The following is a 16,490-nucleotide window of genomic DNA, read 5'->3' as shown; positions in this document are numbered from 1 at the left end:
TCTTGCCCTCAGGTGCGGGTCTTGAGGTTACGGAACTGGTGGCCGGTCTCGGGAAGAGGAGGGTCTAGAATCTCTAGATTGTCTACTGTAGAGCAAGATAAACCACATATTGCTGTCATATGAGTGCGTCAGTGCGAGCGAGATTATCATACCCGAACATTGTGTCTGTTCGGTCTTTGCCCATTGTTATATAAGAAACCAAAGCCACACAATTTCGTTCAATCGGAGAATCGGAGTCTCATTCTTAACCCAGACATGCTTTCTTTTCTGCATCTAGAATCGCTCGATTTTAAGAGCATATTGCTCTTCCTCGTCGTTTTCCTGGTTATTGCCGACTACTTCAAGACTCGAAAACCTCCAAACTATCCACCTGGGCCATTTGCGCTACCCTTCGTTGGAAACATGTTTAGCTTCGACGCGAAGCAACCGCATATTTACCTGATAAAGGTAGATTAATGGTTTAATAATCACTGCAATGTTTCTCCTGTCTTGTTTGGGATGCCATTTAATTTAACTTAAAAGGACATGCGCATGTGTAGCCTAATAGGCATACTGCAACAACTGCAAAGCCAATTAACACGGCTACTAAAATCTGCCTCAACTTTACATTATGTAGACTAGCTATATCTTGTTTGCATTTATCCATTCTGCTTGTTATTATTGCATAGCCCCTATTGATTGAATAGTAGCCTAAAGAGATGAATAGCCTGCAGTTATAGGCCTAGCCGACAGCAACAAGTGTTTTACTTGATAATTCATCTGAAACAACAACAACAACAACAATAATAATAATAATAATAGTAATAATAATAATAATAATAATATTGTAATTATTAAAAAAAAGAACAATAACATTATTATAAGGCCTATTGTTGTTGTTGTTGCAGCTGCTGCTCTATCGGCCGAGTAGGCCCCTACAATAGACTTTGTTGTTGTATGGTAGAGCTGTATTGTTTTGCTAAAATATAATTATTTTTGTAAATGTTTTGGAACTGTCTTTATGTTTTGTTTGCAATAATCCATTCTGCTTGCCTATTGAATAGTAGGCCTGAATGTTGAATAGCCCGAGTTGTAGTAGGCTACACCAACAACAAATGTGTTAGGCCTACTTGATAGTGCATTGCAAATAAGGGTTCACATCACTGGATAGGTAAGTGCTGCCATTTTCAAAACATGTCCATTCCAAGGGAAGCTGATGCTTGTCCTTCTTTAAAGTTGGCTGAGACATATGGAGACCTTTTTTCTGTGAGTCTGGGTCGAGAGCATGCAGTGGTTGCCAATGGCTACAAGATGGTGAAAGAGGCTCTTGTGGTCCAGGCTGACGTCTTTGTCGATCGCCCCTTCAGTCCAATGTCTGACAGACTCTACCCCCACAATGGTGAGGATGCCATGTCTAGTCTACAGTATAGGCTACTATATACATAGCCGCAGAGAAACTCAAGAAACCGCTTCAAAATGATTAGTTTTTCTGGTTTTGCTACTTATATATTGATTTCTGAAACATGACAATTATGTTGTTATAAAGTGAAAATCATCTCATTTTCTTTGCCTTTTTGAGGTCTGAAAACATCTTTTGTGTTATTTTGACTATTTGTCATTTTCTGAAAATTAAAGCCGCAAATGACAATATTTTCATTTGTAATTCAGTGGAAATGTTGTCAGTAGTTAATAGAATGAACCAACAATGTTCATTTTACTCCAGCATATGCCCATCAGTAGTAAAATCAGAAAAACTGGTCTCCTAATTTTTCTTAATCCATATACTGTTATATTGTGTGTGTGTGTGTGTGTGTGTGTGTGTGTGTGTGTGTGTGTGTGTGTGTGTGTGTGTGTGTGTGTGTGTGTGTGTGTGTGTACTGTATAGGCCATGTATATTATACACACACATTATATATTAAGCTTTTGGCAGTGGCGATCAAACTAGATTGAGAAAGTAAAAGTCCTGCCGGATATTCCTTCTGCCAATTAACCCTCTGAGGTCTGAGTGCCCTTCAGAGGGCAATTTGTCTCCAAAAACAAATCTGTAACTGTGTGAGTTTTTGTCATTGAAACATATAAGTCACACCATTAGAAACCTCAGACCTTCCAGGTTCCAAATATATATACAGTGCCCTCCATAATTATTGGCACCCCTGGTTGAGATGTGTTTTTTAGCTTCCAATTATTTTATTTTTTTTCTAAATAATATGGGACCTTAATGGAAAAAAAGAGAAAAATCCAACCTTCAATACAAGTGCATTTATTCAGTGGGGAAAAAATCCCACATAAAGAAATAATTATTTGACATCAAATAATGTGTGTCACAATTATTAGCACCCCTGGTGTTAATATTTTGTACAACCCCCTTTTGCCAACAAAACAGCACCTAATCCTCTCCTATAATGTTTCACAAGATGGGAAAAGACATAAAGAGGGATCTTCAGCCATTCCTCTTTGCAGAATCTCTCTAAATCATCCAGAGACCTGGGTCCTCTCCTCTGTACTCTCCTCTTCAGCTCAACCCACAGGTTCTCAATGGGGTTGAGGTCAGGGGACTGAGATGGCCATGGGAGGAGCTTGATTTTGTGTCTGGTGAACCATTTCTGTGTAGATTTGGCCATATGTTTAGGGTCATTGTCTTGCTGAAAGACCCAGTGACGACCCAGCTTCAGCTTTCGGGCAGAGGGCAACAGATTTTGATTTAAAATGTCCTGGTATTTCAAAGCATTCATGATGTCATGCACCCTAACAAGGTTCCCAGGGCCTTTGGAAGCGAAACAGCCCCACAGCATCACTGACCCACCCCCATACTTCACAGTGGGTATGAGGTGCTTTTCAGCATGCGCATCTTTCGTGGTACGCCAGACCCACTTAGAGTGTTTGTTGCCAAAAAGCTCAATCTTGGTCTCATCTGACCAAAGCACATGGTCCCAGTTGAAGCCCCAATACCGCTTGGCGAACTCCAGACGCTTGCGTTTATGATTGTGAGTGAGGAAAGGTTTTCTCCGTGCATGCCTCCCAAACAGCTTGTTGGCGTGTAGACAGCGCCTGATGGTTGATTTGGAGACTTTGTGACCCCAGGATGCTACCATTTGTTGTAATTCTGTAACAGTGAGCTTTGGAGATCTTTTGATTTCTCTTACCATCCTCCTCACTGTGCGTGGAGGCAAAATAAACTTGGGTCCTCGTCCAGGCTTGTTTACCACTGTTCCAGTTGTTTTGAACTTCTTAATTATTCCTCTCACAGTGGATATGGGCAGCTGCAGTTGAGTGGCAATCTTCTTGTAGCCTCTGCCTGACCTGTGAAGGTCGACGCACATCTGCCTCACTTGTATGCTGTGTTCCTTTGTCTTTCCCATGTTTAAGAGTGGATAAGAGAAATGGCCTCGGTGTCACGTCATATTTATACCCCAGGGAAACAGGAAGTGATGAATTACTAATTAAATGTTCCTACATACTCTGGTAAACTTTGTAAACTACTGTAGAAATGACAAAAATGCTTCAATTATATTTATTTCCTGGGAATTGTTAAGGGTGCCAATAATTGTGGAACAGGTGATTTAATGAAAAATAATTATTTTTTAGTCAGGGATTTTTTTATTTTCTTACAATTCATTTGAGTTGAAGGCTACATTTTCCTACAATTTTCAGTGTGACAGTATTCTTCTGCAATAAAAACTGAATTTATTTTAAGGCTTTTAACACATCTCAACCAGGGGTGCCAATAATTATGGAGGGCACTGTATATGAAAAGCCTAAAAGCCTCTGAAAGGCCTTAGACCTCAATCACCTGTGCTTGGATCACACGTCATCCTGCGCAGTCCATCACGCAGGTCTCAAAATCACAACCTTCCATTTCACGCTCCAGTTCGGCATGGGAGCATTAGGCATGATAGGCCTACCACAGAGCTAAAGGTCTATCATAGCTCAGCGCTATCAACCCAACTATTTGGCATCCTTTACACTCACCCCCCTAAACATCACTCCCATCCGGGTCATGGCACCAGTGTAACTAAGAGCATCCTGCCATAGTCCGCCACTCTGGGCTCGAACTCGCAACCTTCCATGTAGTTTACATCTGTATGAGGCTTCGAGAGGGAGGTTTACTGACGCTCTTCTGCGAAACTCTGCTAGTTGGCATGAAATACACTAGTATGTGGCAGCAGATTTACTGTCTGAACCTGGAGTGTCCACCCCTTGGTTATTAGTTTTTGCACATACTAAGCTCTGGGTGAGATGGCTTAACAGCGTAGTATTGCCTATTCAGTCCATGACTGCTCAGTGAAGCATTTTGTACGATTAAAAACAAGTGTTTTCACAAGTATAGTATCAGTCTGATCCCTTCACATCCATTCTGTCTGTGGGCTCTTTTCCGTAACAGCGGGACTTTTCATGAGCAGTGGACCAAAGTGGAAGAGGCATCGTCGGTTCACCATGACCACCCTGAGAAACTTTGGTTTGGGGAAGACGCTGATGGAGAATGCCATCTGTGAGGAGATCAGGTACCTGCAGGAGGAAATGGAGACACAGAAAGGTGAAGATGAGGAAGACCTTCTGGCCAGGATGGCATAATTATGTAATATAATGTAATTAAAAAAGAACAATATAAAACTCAACCCTTGGATGGTGCTGGAAATGAAGAGCTCACTGCTAAAACACTATACAATATCAAACTTAGATTGCCGCTAGGTTAACATTAGGATGTCACTATAGCAGATGATTGAATTATGTCAGGAAAACTGAGATCATATTAACCTAGTTCCACTTACCCTGATGTACATTAAAATTGTATTTAATATATATTTTATATATTGTTTTGGAAAATAGCTTTTCAAACAAATACAATTAGCCTATTGAGCACTTTCCATCCAGATGCCATGAAAGCATTTACAGATCAGTCATGTTGTGATGCTCCATGATATGTGTACATAAATGTTGATTCATGATTACTGTATTGCATTTAACATAACACAATGTTGTTCTCAACCTTCCTTCTAGGTGACCCTTTTAACCCAAAGATGCTTTTCAACAATGCTGTGTCAAATATCATTTGTCAGTTGGCATTTTCCAGTCGGTCCGATTATTCTGACGATACCTTCCGAAACGTTCTTCAGAAGTTGAATGAAGCTTTGAACGTAGAGGGATCAGTATGGGGACTGGTAGGTCTGTTAGTCTGATACAAAATTGTGCCTTCTTGACACCACTGCCAAAGCTCTACAAGCTAAGTTCGCAATATGGTGTGTTGTGTCACACTTAAAATGAGTGGGCCAGCCCAGGCTAAGAAAAACTTGCTTTATTCCGTATTTTACATAAAATCAACACTGAGCACAAATGAATTTTAAGCAGCACTTTAAATCAGAGCCAGAAAGATTTATTGGCCAGGTGCACTTGCTTTGAAGGACTTTTATTGGATTGATGTTGACTTTGTGTACATTGAGCATGCACAACTGAAAGTAACCTAATGTAATGTGCAAACCAGCACATAATGTTTAATGTAAAGTGTTAAATGGAATCGTATTTAGTGTTGTCAAGGTCATCTAAGTCTAAGTACACTGTGAAAGCTACTAATTGTTGTGTCTTCTCTCAGTTGTACGAGGCGTTCCCTGGCATCATGAAGCACATGCCTGGGCCACACAACACCATTTTCAGCAACTATCTGGATGTCGCGGATTTCATAAGGAAGGAGGTGGAGAGACATAAGGAGGATTTTGACCCCAACAACCCCAGAGACTATATTGATGCCTACATCACAGAGATGCAGAGTGTAAATATCTTTGTCATTTTCAATAGAACCATATGGCAGTCAACAGTCTGGGAGTCAGTGTTGCCAGATTGGGCGGTTTCCTGCCCAATTGGAACACTTAGGGTGGCTGTCTGTGGGTAAAAATGGCGAGTTTTAATGCTAATTTTTAATTTAGTCCAAATTGGACGGGATTTATTTCATCCAGGCGGGTGAGCATGTTTTTGCCTGGAAATCATCAATTTCATCTGGCAACCCTGCTGGGAGTACATTCATTTAGTAGTGTAGAATGGGAACGATGAATAGTAGTCATAAAAGCCAGTATTATGTTTCATATGTACAGTTGTACTATCAGCTGAATAAAATGACCACCATCACATACCAGCGAGAACATACAGTGGTGCTCATATGTTTACATACCCCAGCAGAATATACACTTTCTCTGTGATTTCTCACAAAATATGAAGGATTACACAAAACCTTTTTTTTTCACTCATTGCTAGTGACTGGCTTGAGACATTTATTAACAATCTTCTGTGTTTACTCTTTCAAAAGCATGATCACAACCCAAACTACCCAAATGACCCTGTTCAAAAGTTTACATACCCTAGTTTCTGATGCTGAATATGGCCCTGTTTAACATCAGGGACCGCTCTAAATTGTTTGTGGTAGTTGTGGATAAGGCTCTTAATGTTCTCAGATGACAAAACAGCACATTCTTCCTGGCAAAATGGTTGTTTCCTATAATATCTTTGGGTGTCTTGCTGGAACCTCACATTTGAAGTTTCCCCTGAGTGGCTCAATGATGTTGAGATCAGGAGAGTGAGATGGTCGCTCAAAAACCTTCATTTTATTCTTTCTGAAGCTAATGACGGGTTGATTTGGCTTTCTGTGTCGAAATATTGTCATGTTGTCACTGTTGGAATTTCAATTCAGAAATGCAATATGAGGGGGTTTGGTTGGAATCAAGCCATTGGGCAAGGGAATCATTGCATTGCAATGATCATTGCAAGGGAAATTGTTCAGGAGGCATAGGACAACCAAAAAATAACTTCAGGTGAAATATAGGACAACATGAAAAAATGTTTTAAACTGTACAGCAAAGAGGCACTTGAGGAAAGATGGGCTGTCGGGGGTTGCCAGGAGAAAGCCATTACTACAAAAATGCAAACATGTTATTTTGCATATGATACACCAAATAGCATAGTGAGAAGCATCAGAATGCCTGTGACAAAGTCATTTGGAAAACTGAGATCAATATGGAACTTTTTTCAGCCACTATTAACAGTACCATTTGGAGAACAGTTAACGGAGCCTATGATGAAAGTTACACCATCCCTTCTGTGAAACATGGTCATGGACCACTGATGTCATGGGGACTTTGAGTTACAAATGCACTATACTTTTGGTCCATACTCGCAGAATGATGAATACATTGCCCTGTGAAAAATACTGGAGGAAACTTGACACACATCAGCCTTGAAACTGCACATGGTCCATTGTTTGGACATGCCAACATGACAGTATTTCAACACAGAAAGCTAAATCAATCAGTCATTAGCTTCAGAAAGAATAAAATGAAGTTTTTGAGCGACCGTCTCACACTCCTGATCTCAACATCATTGAGCTATTCAGGGGAAACCTCAAATGTGAGGTTCCAGCAAGATACCCAAAAATATTGTAGGAAACAACCATTCTGCCAGGCAGAATGTGCTGTTTCGTCAACTGAGAACATTAAGAGCCTTATCCACAACTACCACAAACAATTTAGAGCGGTCCCTGATGTTAAACAGGGCCATATTCAGCATCAGAAACTAGGGTATGTAAACTTTTGAACAGGGTCATTTGGGTAGTTTGGGTTGTGATCATGCTTTTGAAAGAGTAAACACAGAATATTGCTAATAAATATCTTAAGCCAGTCACTAGCAATGAGTGAAAAAAAGGTTTTGTGTAATCCTTCATATTTTGTGAGAAATTGCCAAGAAAGCGTATATTCTGCTGGGGTATGTAAACATATCAGCACCACTGTAGTAGTAGCATGATAATAAATGGTAGGCCTATGTATTACCGCACAAATACATCTACCGCGACAAGAGCGAGGCGAGCGACGGAAGTAATTGACTTTGTATTGAGTCGCGCGACAAAAGCGATTCTGGAGACTAGAGGTGATTTGCGCGACGAGAGCGAAAGTTTGAAGTTGAAATCCTTTCAACTTTCTATGACGCGGTTCGGCGACAAGCCGTGACAGCCAATGACTGTATAGAGGTCCGTGACCACAGCCAATGGGAATGTTTGAATGCTTTGCCTTCTGCATGTAACGGACATACTGTAGTCGCTTCAATCGCGCGTATCGCTCTGTCGCTTGAATCGCATCGCGCCTGGTCTATTCGTGCGGTTATGCTGTGTTTCATGTCATAATGTATATCAGTTTAGTTCAATTCAGTTTACGTTCTTAGGGACCAGGTGTAGTATTATCAAAACAGGAATGTTGCCCTTTTATGCATTGCACCAGAGTCTGCAGTCCCCAGCAGGACATCAAGAGAATCAAGAGCTTTTATTTGTCATTGACCAAAACAAGTTTTGACAACGAAATTGCGTTTAAGAATAAACTGTACTGTACAAGTACTCTCAGGTCGCTGCTCATCGGAGCACCGCCATTTAACATATTCATTACAAATGCTAATTTATCTATCTATCTATGCTAGTTTAATTGCAAAGTAAGTGTTTAATGACAATAATTCTAATTGAAATCTAAATTGTATTCTTTAGGGTTCCAGTGACACTGAAGATTTCACGGAGACCAATCTGGTTATGAATTCACTGGATCTGTTCCTAGCTGGCACAGAAACTACGTCCACCACCCTGCTCTGGTCTCTGGTTCTCCTCATCAAACATCCAGAAGTGCAGAGTAAGGAGTGATATTAACTGTACATCACATTGGCTACATGCAAAAATGTAGCCTGATTTCTGCAACCAAAAAGCTATGCAAACTTGGTCTGGTCAAGCTTTCTTAAAGGTGCGCTGTGTAGGATGGTGGCTAGGTATTATAACTATGCTGCTCATTGAAACTGTGCTGCCTACTGCCAAATTTCATCTTTCCATGAATATTTGAAGAGTTCAGATGCAAAACCCCCTAAGTCCATTTCTGAAGACCTGCACTTCTATATTTTTAGAGAACCCCGTTGTTGTTTTGGTTTACATTCATGTACTTGATAATACATATAAATAGTTATATTACATAAATAAAATAAAAAATCTACGCAATTTTGATAGTTTTGTATCAAATAAAAATGAATTAAGATTATTTTCTGATAAGGCACTTAGGGGGTTTTGCATCTGAACTCTTCATTTATTTACTAAATAATGAACTAATGTTTGCTAGCAGCTTCCCTAGCCGCTGAATGCGTAAATTTGGATGAAGAGTAATAGATGACCCGCTAGGTATCTCCTGGAACTACTGATGACCACAGTGGGCAGTCATGGGTGAGCGGTTAGGGCGTCAGACTTGCATCCCAGAGGTTGCCGGTTCGACTCCCGACCCGCCAGGTTGGTGGGGGGAATAATCAACCAGTGCTCTCCCCCATCCTCCTCCATGACTGAGGTACCCTGAGCATGGTACCGTCCCACCGCACTGCTCCCCATGGGGCGCCACTGAGGGCTGCCCCCTTGCACGGGTGAGGCATAAATGCAATTTCGTTGTGTGCAGTGTGCAGTGTGCACTTGTGTGCTGTGGAGTGCTGTGTCACAATGACAATGGGAGTTGGAGTTTCCCAATGGGCTTTCACGCTTTCACTTTCATGACCACGCCCCGCAGTTTGCTGTGTAGGGATTCGACGTGATTGGTTGTTGCGCCCACAGATCTGTGAAGTCTTGAGTGCGGAAGCAATTTAACAGACAGCCTGCCCATACTGCCATCGAGCTTCTCCAGACCGCTGGCCACCAGCCTAGAAAATGCCCTTTTCATGTATGAAAAGTGAAATTTTTCGAGTCATAATGAACACTTATTTGATGGTGGAGGTTAAGTATTCGTGAAAAATGTAACATCTGTGAATGGGCAGCAGGAAACTAAAAATATTGCGCAGTGCACCTTTAATGCATTCACATACATACATTCACATACATAACCTGCAACGATAAAATGCCTCTGCATGCTACTGGTGGAAGACACCATCAATCAGATATGTCTTTCCTTTGATGTAGCTAGCAGCGTTACCATTCCAGGGCGGATTTGAAATGAAATGTACAGTATATAGAAGGCAGCTTGGCCAGACTAACTTGATGCAAAATTGGTCCAGTGTCACGGGAAGTATGGGCAGAGAGAGTAGAGAGAGAGAGAGATTCCATTGTCCCACTGTTTCCGGGTTCTACAATTGCAAGGGGGATGGGGGGGAAATCCCCCTTTAGGCAGACCTAAGGACTGTTCTATTCAATGCCAGGAGTATTATGACACGCCCCTTTAGGCAGACCGGAACCTGGTCATGTTAGGTGCCCATAGCAACCTATTACATTGGCATATCTCTATATACTTAAAGAATCTCTGGTATGGGTGGGTGGAAATATGAACTAAGATACCTACCCGTACATTGTACAGTCAACTATCATAGTGCACTATTGCTAAACATGTATTTGATGTACTTACAAATATTAATCCTACAGAAAAGGTGCAGTCTGAAATCGACGCTGTGATTGGTCAGTCACGACCACCCAGCATGGCGGACAAGGCCAACATGCCCTACACTGAAGCTGTGATCCACGAGATCCAGAGAATCGGGGACATTGTGCCAATCAACGTGCCCCGGATGGCGGGGAGGGACACGACACTTGGAGGATACTTCATACCCAAGGCAAGGAGTCAGACACCCATTTCCCTTCTTTGTTTACTGACAGATAGTTATTGATAAAGAGATAGTTAAAAGCATAAGTAGTATTTTATGCACCCCACATGTCAGTATATGTATATTATGTATACATGAAATTAACTCCATTCTGTGCTGTCATTTCAATTGTGGCTATTTTTTCCCGCAGGGCACATCGCTTTGGACCAATTTGTCATCTGTGTTGTTTGATAAGGCGGAATGGGAAACGCCAGACGAATTCAACCCTGATCACTTTCTGGACTCTGAGGGAAAATTCAGAAGACGCGATGCCTTCCTGCCCTTCTCTGCAGGTGTGAATTCAAGTCCAATGCAAAGTCCAATGCAAGAGATCCACAGTGTTGACACATAAACATCATATTTGCAGCTATTTTGGTAGGCTACTGGGTTACTGTCCGTCAGTCCCTGGAGCAATGTGGGGTTAGGTCCCTTTAACGGGGTTTCAGGAGAGAGAAGAGGAACTGGAGTTTGGAGTTTGGAATTACACACCGAGCGAAACTCTCGCGTCGCCCTCTTCACCTATTGTAGCTAATGGGGTTTGAGCCACGGATGAGGTGTGGTGTTGGGGACCAACTTCTTTCCTTCCACCGGCACAGGACTGGAACCTGCAACCTTCTGATCACGTGACCAACTCCCTGACCATTAGGGCAGTGTTTCTCAACCTTTTTTTTATGCGAGGCACCCTTTCAATTCATGAAAAATTTCAAGGCACCCCAAACCAACAAGCCGTTGGGGCGACCTACTGTATATTTACTTTATTGTGCGTAAATGGCAGATGAAAGATTCCACTGACTAGCATTAACTTATCAATTTAGACAAATATGTATTATATTACATCATTCATTCATCAGCCACGTTTCCGCGGCACCCTTGTTGAGAAACACTGCATTACGGTATGGCTGACAAACAGCAGCTAAAACTCTTTGTATCCTATGGGTGACAGTTTACTGGTCTGATTTATCTTCGTTAGTCAGCCATGGCCTAATGGCTAAGGAGATGGGCTTTAGATCACAGGGTTGCAGGTTCAAATCCCACCCTTCCGCTTCTTACCGCACTCAATAGCTTGAGGTGCCCTTGACCCCATACTGCTCCCAGGGACAGTAACCAATACCCTGTAAAGAACTGTTGTCGCTTTGGATAAAAGTGTCAGTTAAATGTAATGCAATATAGTTAACCTCTCCAGATTCACAGTAGCACCAATACTCTGCATTTTCTCCAAGGCTCACCCAATACCTGTCGGAGTCGAGTAGCCAAGTAGATACATGCTAAATCCCAGGCTGGTGCTGGTGTTGTGTGCTTGTTGTGTTGCAGGCAAGAGGGTCTGTCTGGGGGAGCAGCTGGCCAGGATGGAGCTCTTCTTGTTCTTCGTGGGCCTTCTTCAGAAGTTCAGCTTCTCCACAGAGGAGGGAGTGGAGCTGAGTCTGGAGGGGGATATGGGAGCCACACGCACCCCTCTCCCGTTTAAAGTCTTCGCACATACGCGCTAAGGGCACAATACTTGGAAAAAGGGGCGGAGGTATAGGGAGGGCGAGCAGGGCATGGGGCCCAGGGCACTTTTGCATTGATGGTGGGGGGCTGACCTTTGCAGGCTGTATAGGGGCCCCTATAAGTGTTTTGCCCTGGGGCCCTGTGTGCAGTTGTTCCGCCACTGCTTGGAAACTATAATACGGTATTTCAAGTTTGAAGTGTTCTAAACTCGCAATTGTAACTGATTTACCCAAAATAAAAACGTAATTTCTCACACATTTTGGCAGTATCTGTATTGATGTATTGACTGTCTGTGTATTCCCGGATAAGGAGAATAATTGCAGTTCAGGTAACATATGTTAATATCTGTCAGCAGCAACATGCAATATTTAGGCCCAACAAGTTTGGAATTTGAAGGGAAGTGAAATCTTATGTTGGACCTGTTGCACCATAATGTACACCATTCCGCCATTGGAACGCTGCAATAGTCCTTGAAAAGACTTAAATAACCATAGTGCTGCACTACTATGACACAGAGCCTTTATATTTGATTTGGTCATTGCTACTCTGTTAACAACAATTTTATAACAGTATCTTAATGTGTTGGCCAGAGTCCACTCATATGAGGTTTCCTTCAGCCAGTTGACTGCACAAGTTTAATTTAGTTCACTGTGGTTTGTGTGTTCTTACAATATTATGTGCCCCCCGAGGACCCACTGATTGTTCCATTTGGCCCTTGGTACTGAAATTGAATAGCACTAGCAGTAGGAAATTATGGAATAGTTGTAATAACATGAATATCAGAATAGAATGCCTTTATAGGCCTACTTTGCTTGTTTTTTTTGTTTTGTTTTTTTTCCCTTCAAAATCTCCCCAAAGAAGAACAGAAGGCATGTTTATCAATTAAAGTAAACGAGTTTGCGAAACATAGGACTATGTTGCGCCCGACCGCGTTTGTCGTCTCCGATTGGCTACAACGTCTCCCTTGTGCCTCCCCTCTGATGGCTTTCATTTGACAGCATGTCAACTCGCGCTCAAGTCAGGCTTGCAGAACACTCATGTCCTACTATGACACTAAAAGTAGGCTAACAAACACAAAAGTATAGGCTACCCAAACCATTTACGATGCAGTAGGCTAGGCCTACGTTTATACAAATGCCGTGTCCCATTTCATTTTATTACCTGGTTTGGCATAATCTATATCTTGAAACAGATGTAGACCTAACAAACAAAAAGTAGGCATAACCAACGATGCAATGAGCTCCAGTATTTAGGGTATAACGTACAAATGACGTTACAATTTCATTTTACATAATACTTACTGCAGTAAACTCCCACTACAAATGCCATATCATCATGTCATTTTATTATGGTTTGGCTCATCTCTTGAAACAGATGACACTAAAAGCATAAACAAAAGCAGGTAGGCCTACCGATGCAATGCAAATGACGTTTCTTACCATTTCATTTTATTCACATTATCCAAACCTCAAGGTGAGGTAAGTTGTCCACCGAGTCCATGGCACAAATGTGGCACCACCAGTTAGGCTATACTTCACGGCGTCGCTGGCATGCTACAGGCCCTGGGCTGGACTGGCAGTATGGCATACCGAGCATTTTCCCGGTGGGCCGACGCCCCTCGAGGGCCGATGCCCCTCTTAAAAAAAAAAAAACTTTTTTTTTTTTTTTTTTTTTTTAAAAAAAGAGACCGGCGGCCCACGATGTCATTTTGACGGCCCTCGGCCAGGGCGGTTCCAAGGGGTGGCATTTGCCAGAAATATGATAGGCCTATGCCAGCCCAGGTGCCCCCTCAGATATAATAGACTCTAGCCCCGCAAAAAACGCGTGGCGCGCCCATGAAATCGCAAATAGCGGTTCAACAAAACATCGTTTTTTCCCCACACACTCGATGCATGTTTGTATAGACATCATGGCTGTGAACTGGGACAAGCTCACATTCTCCTCTTTCCGATGGTATGCATGATATGCAATTGCCATGAACATTACGACAACAATGACACATAGAAGCCGAGGTGTGCTTTTATATCCTGAGGAAGACAAAGTCTCAGAGAAAATGCACTGTATTTCATTCATTTGGTTTTCCTTTTCCAAGTTGAATGTGTACCAATGGAGATTTGTAAGTACATGCCTATGCTCTATAGTCCATGTGCTAAATATATATATTTGTTTTGATAGGCTACATGGAGATTAATGGTAAACTTTATGGTTAATTCCTGAGACTTCATTTTATTCCTCCTGTAAATTCTGCTCATTTTTAAGGCCAAAATATTCACTGGTATGTGCGAATTGCTGTCTTTGTGGTGGAATGGTGCTGTTGGTGATTCTGTAGAGTAGCCAGTGAGTAGCCTCTAAGCATATTATTGTTACTACCAATAAATATTTCAAGAAGACGCTTTTGCACACCTCTGTGGTTGGGCTGGTGGGGTTGTGATTCAAGTGTAAAGAAATCCTGCACACTGTCCATTCCACCAACAAACTTCAATTCAACATTTCGGTCATCCGACCTTCTTCAGAAAAAGTTTGCTGGTGGAATGGACAGTGTGCAGGATTTCATTACACCTGACTACCAATAAAAATACATTTGGATATTAAGTTTAAGTATTGTATTATTTGCAGTTAACAATTTATCCCCCTGTTCTTGTCTAATCAAGCCAGACTATTGAGGCAGAAGTTAACTACTTCTGAATCAAGACTCTCCAAACCCAATAGTGAAGGTCTATGTACCATTAGAATAGGTATGTGTGTCCAAGGAGCTGATTGGACTGAAGAGTGCAGATAAGGCCAGTTCATCCCCAGCTGCTAGGGGCTCTCTTCTCTTAACTTCCAGGTTTTCTGCCAGCTTAGCCTATACTACATGACCAATCATAGGCTGGATCTCAAATGGTGCACTTGTGCACTTCGGGCACTATGTTTCAGTGCGTAACTAATACGGCATACGCACTGAAACCTGAACACTAAAGTGCACAAGTGCGCCATTTGAGATTCAGCCATAGATTCATTTTAAGTAAACAATTGAATGTGAAGTCACTGCACGTATGGTGAGGGGGTTTTGGTACCTAAAAGAGAGGGTTTTTTTTCCGTCAGAAGACATTAGTTACGTCAATTTAATGGCGGTGCTCCGCTAATTACCGGTATATGGGGCCGGTCTGAGCCAAAAATGCCCGGGCCGTTTTGTTCTCCCAGTCCAGGCCTGTACAGGCCTACAGACACGCGCGCACACGGAATAAATTGAATCGCTGATAGTCCATTGATTAAGCCTCTATGTCGTGATTTTTTTTTTTAAAGAATGCATTGTCATTAGAGCTGATGGCTACTGATGTGGGGAAAACGTGTCAGAGGCGATTTCCGAGAGTGCAACACAATAAAATGCCATGGTGAAGTGTCCATCTGCTATTTAATGAAAGCCAACTCCTTTCGGGAAAAAAACATCCAGATCCCATTACAAAGTAATATCTCCACATAAGTTTCAGAAGACAGCTTCGCTATGATAACAACAGTGTTCGCTGGCTGTTGTCTATTACAAAACTCTAACTGATTTAGTGAAGGGTTTGCAAATACCTTTGCAAATAACGCTGCTGTTTACAAGGTGTCATTCTCACTGCACCAAGTGATAGAACCAGGGGCCTCATTTATCATCAGTTCGTAGAATGTCTTCTAAATTGTGTCTTAGGAGTGAAATTTAGAATGTTCGCAAGTACAGAAAAATCGTGATTTATCAAACGTGCGTTGGCTGCTCCTACGCACAAGTCTGCATGATAAATCCTACACCTTCCAAATCACTGTGCACGCGCGCATTCGGGGTAATTAGCATCCCGAAACGCCTCCAAGTAACCATATATGGTATTAAAATATATTCAAATGCCATGTTAATTCGAAGGCGCCACCCTGTTCGGATACACATGAACACACGCGGACACACGCGCCAGTCGAAGCGCTGGCGGGAAGTGCGGAGATAGAACATTTCTGTTGCAGAAGTGGAGGTGCTCTCGACAGGAGGAGGACCGTGTTTCAAAATAAGTAAAAGAAGGAGACACACATGAACGAAAACACTGTAAAATAGCACACTGTCATACTCCATTGTCATTCAAAGCAAACTGTACCTTGCAAGGTCAATATTAGGCCTATTTGCAATTTCGTGTTTCTTCCACTCGCACGCATGGTCTGAGGTGTGCTTAGATTTAGGCACATTTCTACTTTCAAGTACATGTTCATAAATCCCACACTTTGCTCAGGAATGATCGCACGCACGCTTTACGCACAGATCTGTGCCTAAGAACGCTTGATAAATGAGGCCCCTGGGGTCTTCAGGTACGGTATTTAGACATCAAGTCGTGCGCGCTGCAAAATGAAAGCCAATCAGAAGGGAGACATAGGGGAGTCGCTGTGGCCAATTGGAGACAAGAAACGCA

At 42.2% G+C, this 16,490-nt stretch overlaps 1 protein-coding gene across 2 annotated transcripts; it reads left to right on the top strand.

The window, feature by feature from the left end:
- On the top strand, positions 1-12,336 carry LOC134451113 (cytochrome P450 2J4-like). Of its 2 annotated transcripts, XM_063201296.1 has the most exons (9): positions 1-447; positions 1,216-1,378; positions 4,361-4,513; positions 4,978-5,138; positions 5,567-5,743; positions 8,489-8,627; positions 10,376-10,563; positions 10,745-10,886; positions 11,905-12,336. In XM_063201296.1, the coding sequence occupies exons 1-9, from the start codon at positions 256-258 to the stop codon at positions 12,078-12,080; spliced, it is 1,491 nt and encodes a 496-aa protein (XP_063057366.1). In that variant the 5' UTR covers positions 1-255; the 3' UTR covers positions 12,081-12,336. The 2 variants fall into 2 exon arrangements, with proteins under 2 accessions (XP_063057366.1, XP_063057367.1); XM_063201297.1 differs by lacking the exon at positions 1-447 and having other exon boundaries at positions 988-1,378.
- Positions 12,337-16,490: the final 4,154 nt, after the last annotated feature.

Source organism: Engraulis encrasicolus, chromosome 6 (genome assembly GCF_034702125.1).
Source record: "Engraulis encrasicolus isolate BLACKSEA-1 chromosome 6, IST_EnEncr_1.0, whole genome shotgun sequence".
Taxonomy (NCBI): Eukaryota; Metazoa; Chordata; class Actinopteri; order Clupeiformes; family Engraulidae; genus Engraulis; species Engraulis encrasicolus.
Note: the sequence above shows the minus strand (reverse complement) of the source record. Positions and strands in the feature narration are given on the sequence as shown.

What these genes read in the sequence shown, in the direction of transcription:
- LOC134451113 (XM_063201296.1), top strand. Translation starts at nt 256, where the DNA reads ATGCTTTCTTTTCTGCATCTAGAATCGCTCGATTTTAAGAGCATATTG. An exon ending in CAGACTCTACCCCCACAATG is followed by an intron (nt 1,379 to 4,360) that starts GTGAGGATGCCA and finishes TTTCCGTAACAG; the next exon opens with CGGGACTTTTCATGAGCAGT. An exon ending in CTTCCTGCCCTTCTCTGCAG is followed by an intron (nt 10,887 to 11,904) that starts GTGTGAATTCAA and finishes GTTGTGTTGCAG; the next exon opens with GCAAGAGGGTCTGTCTGGGG.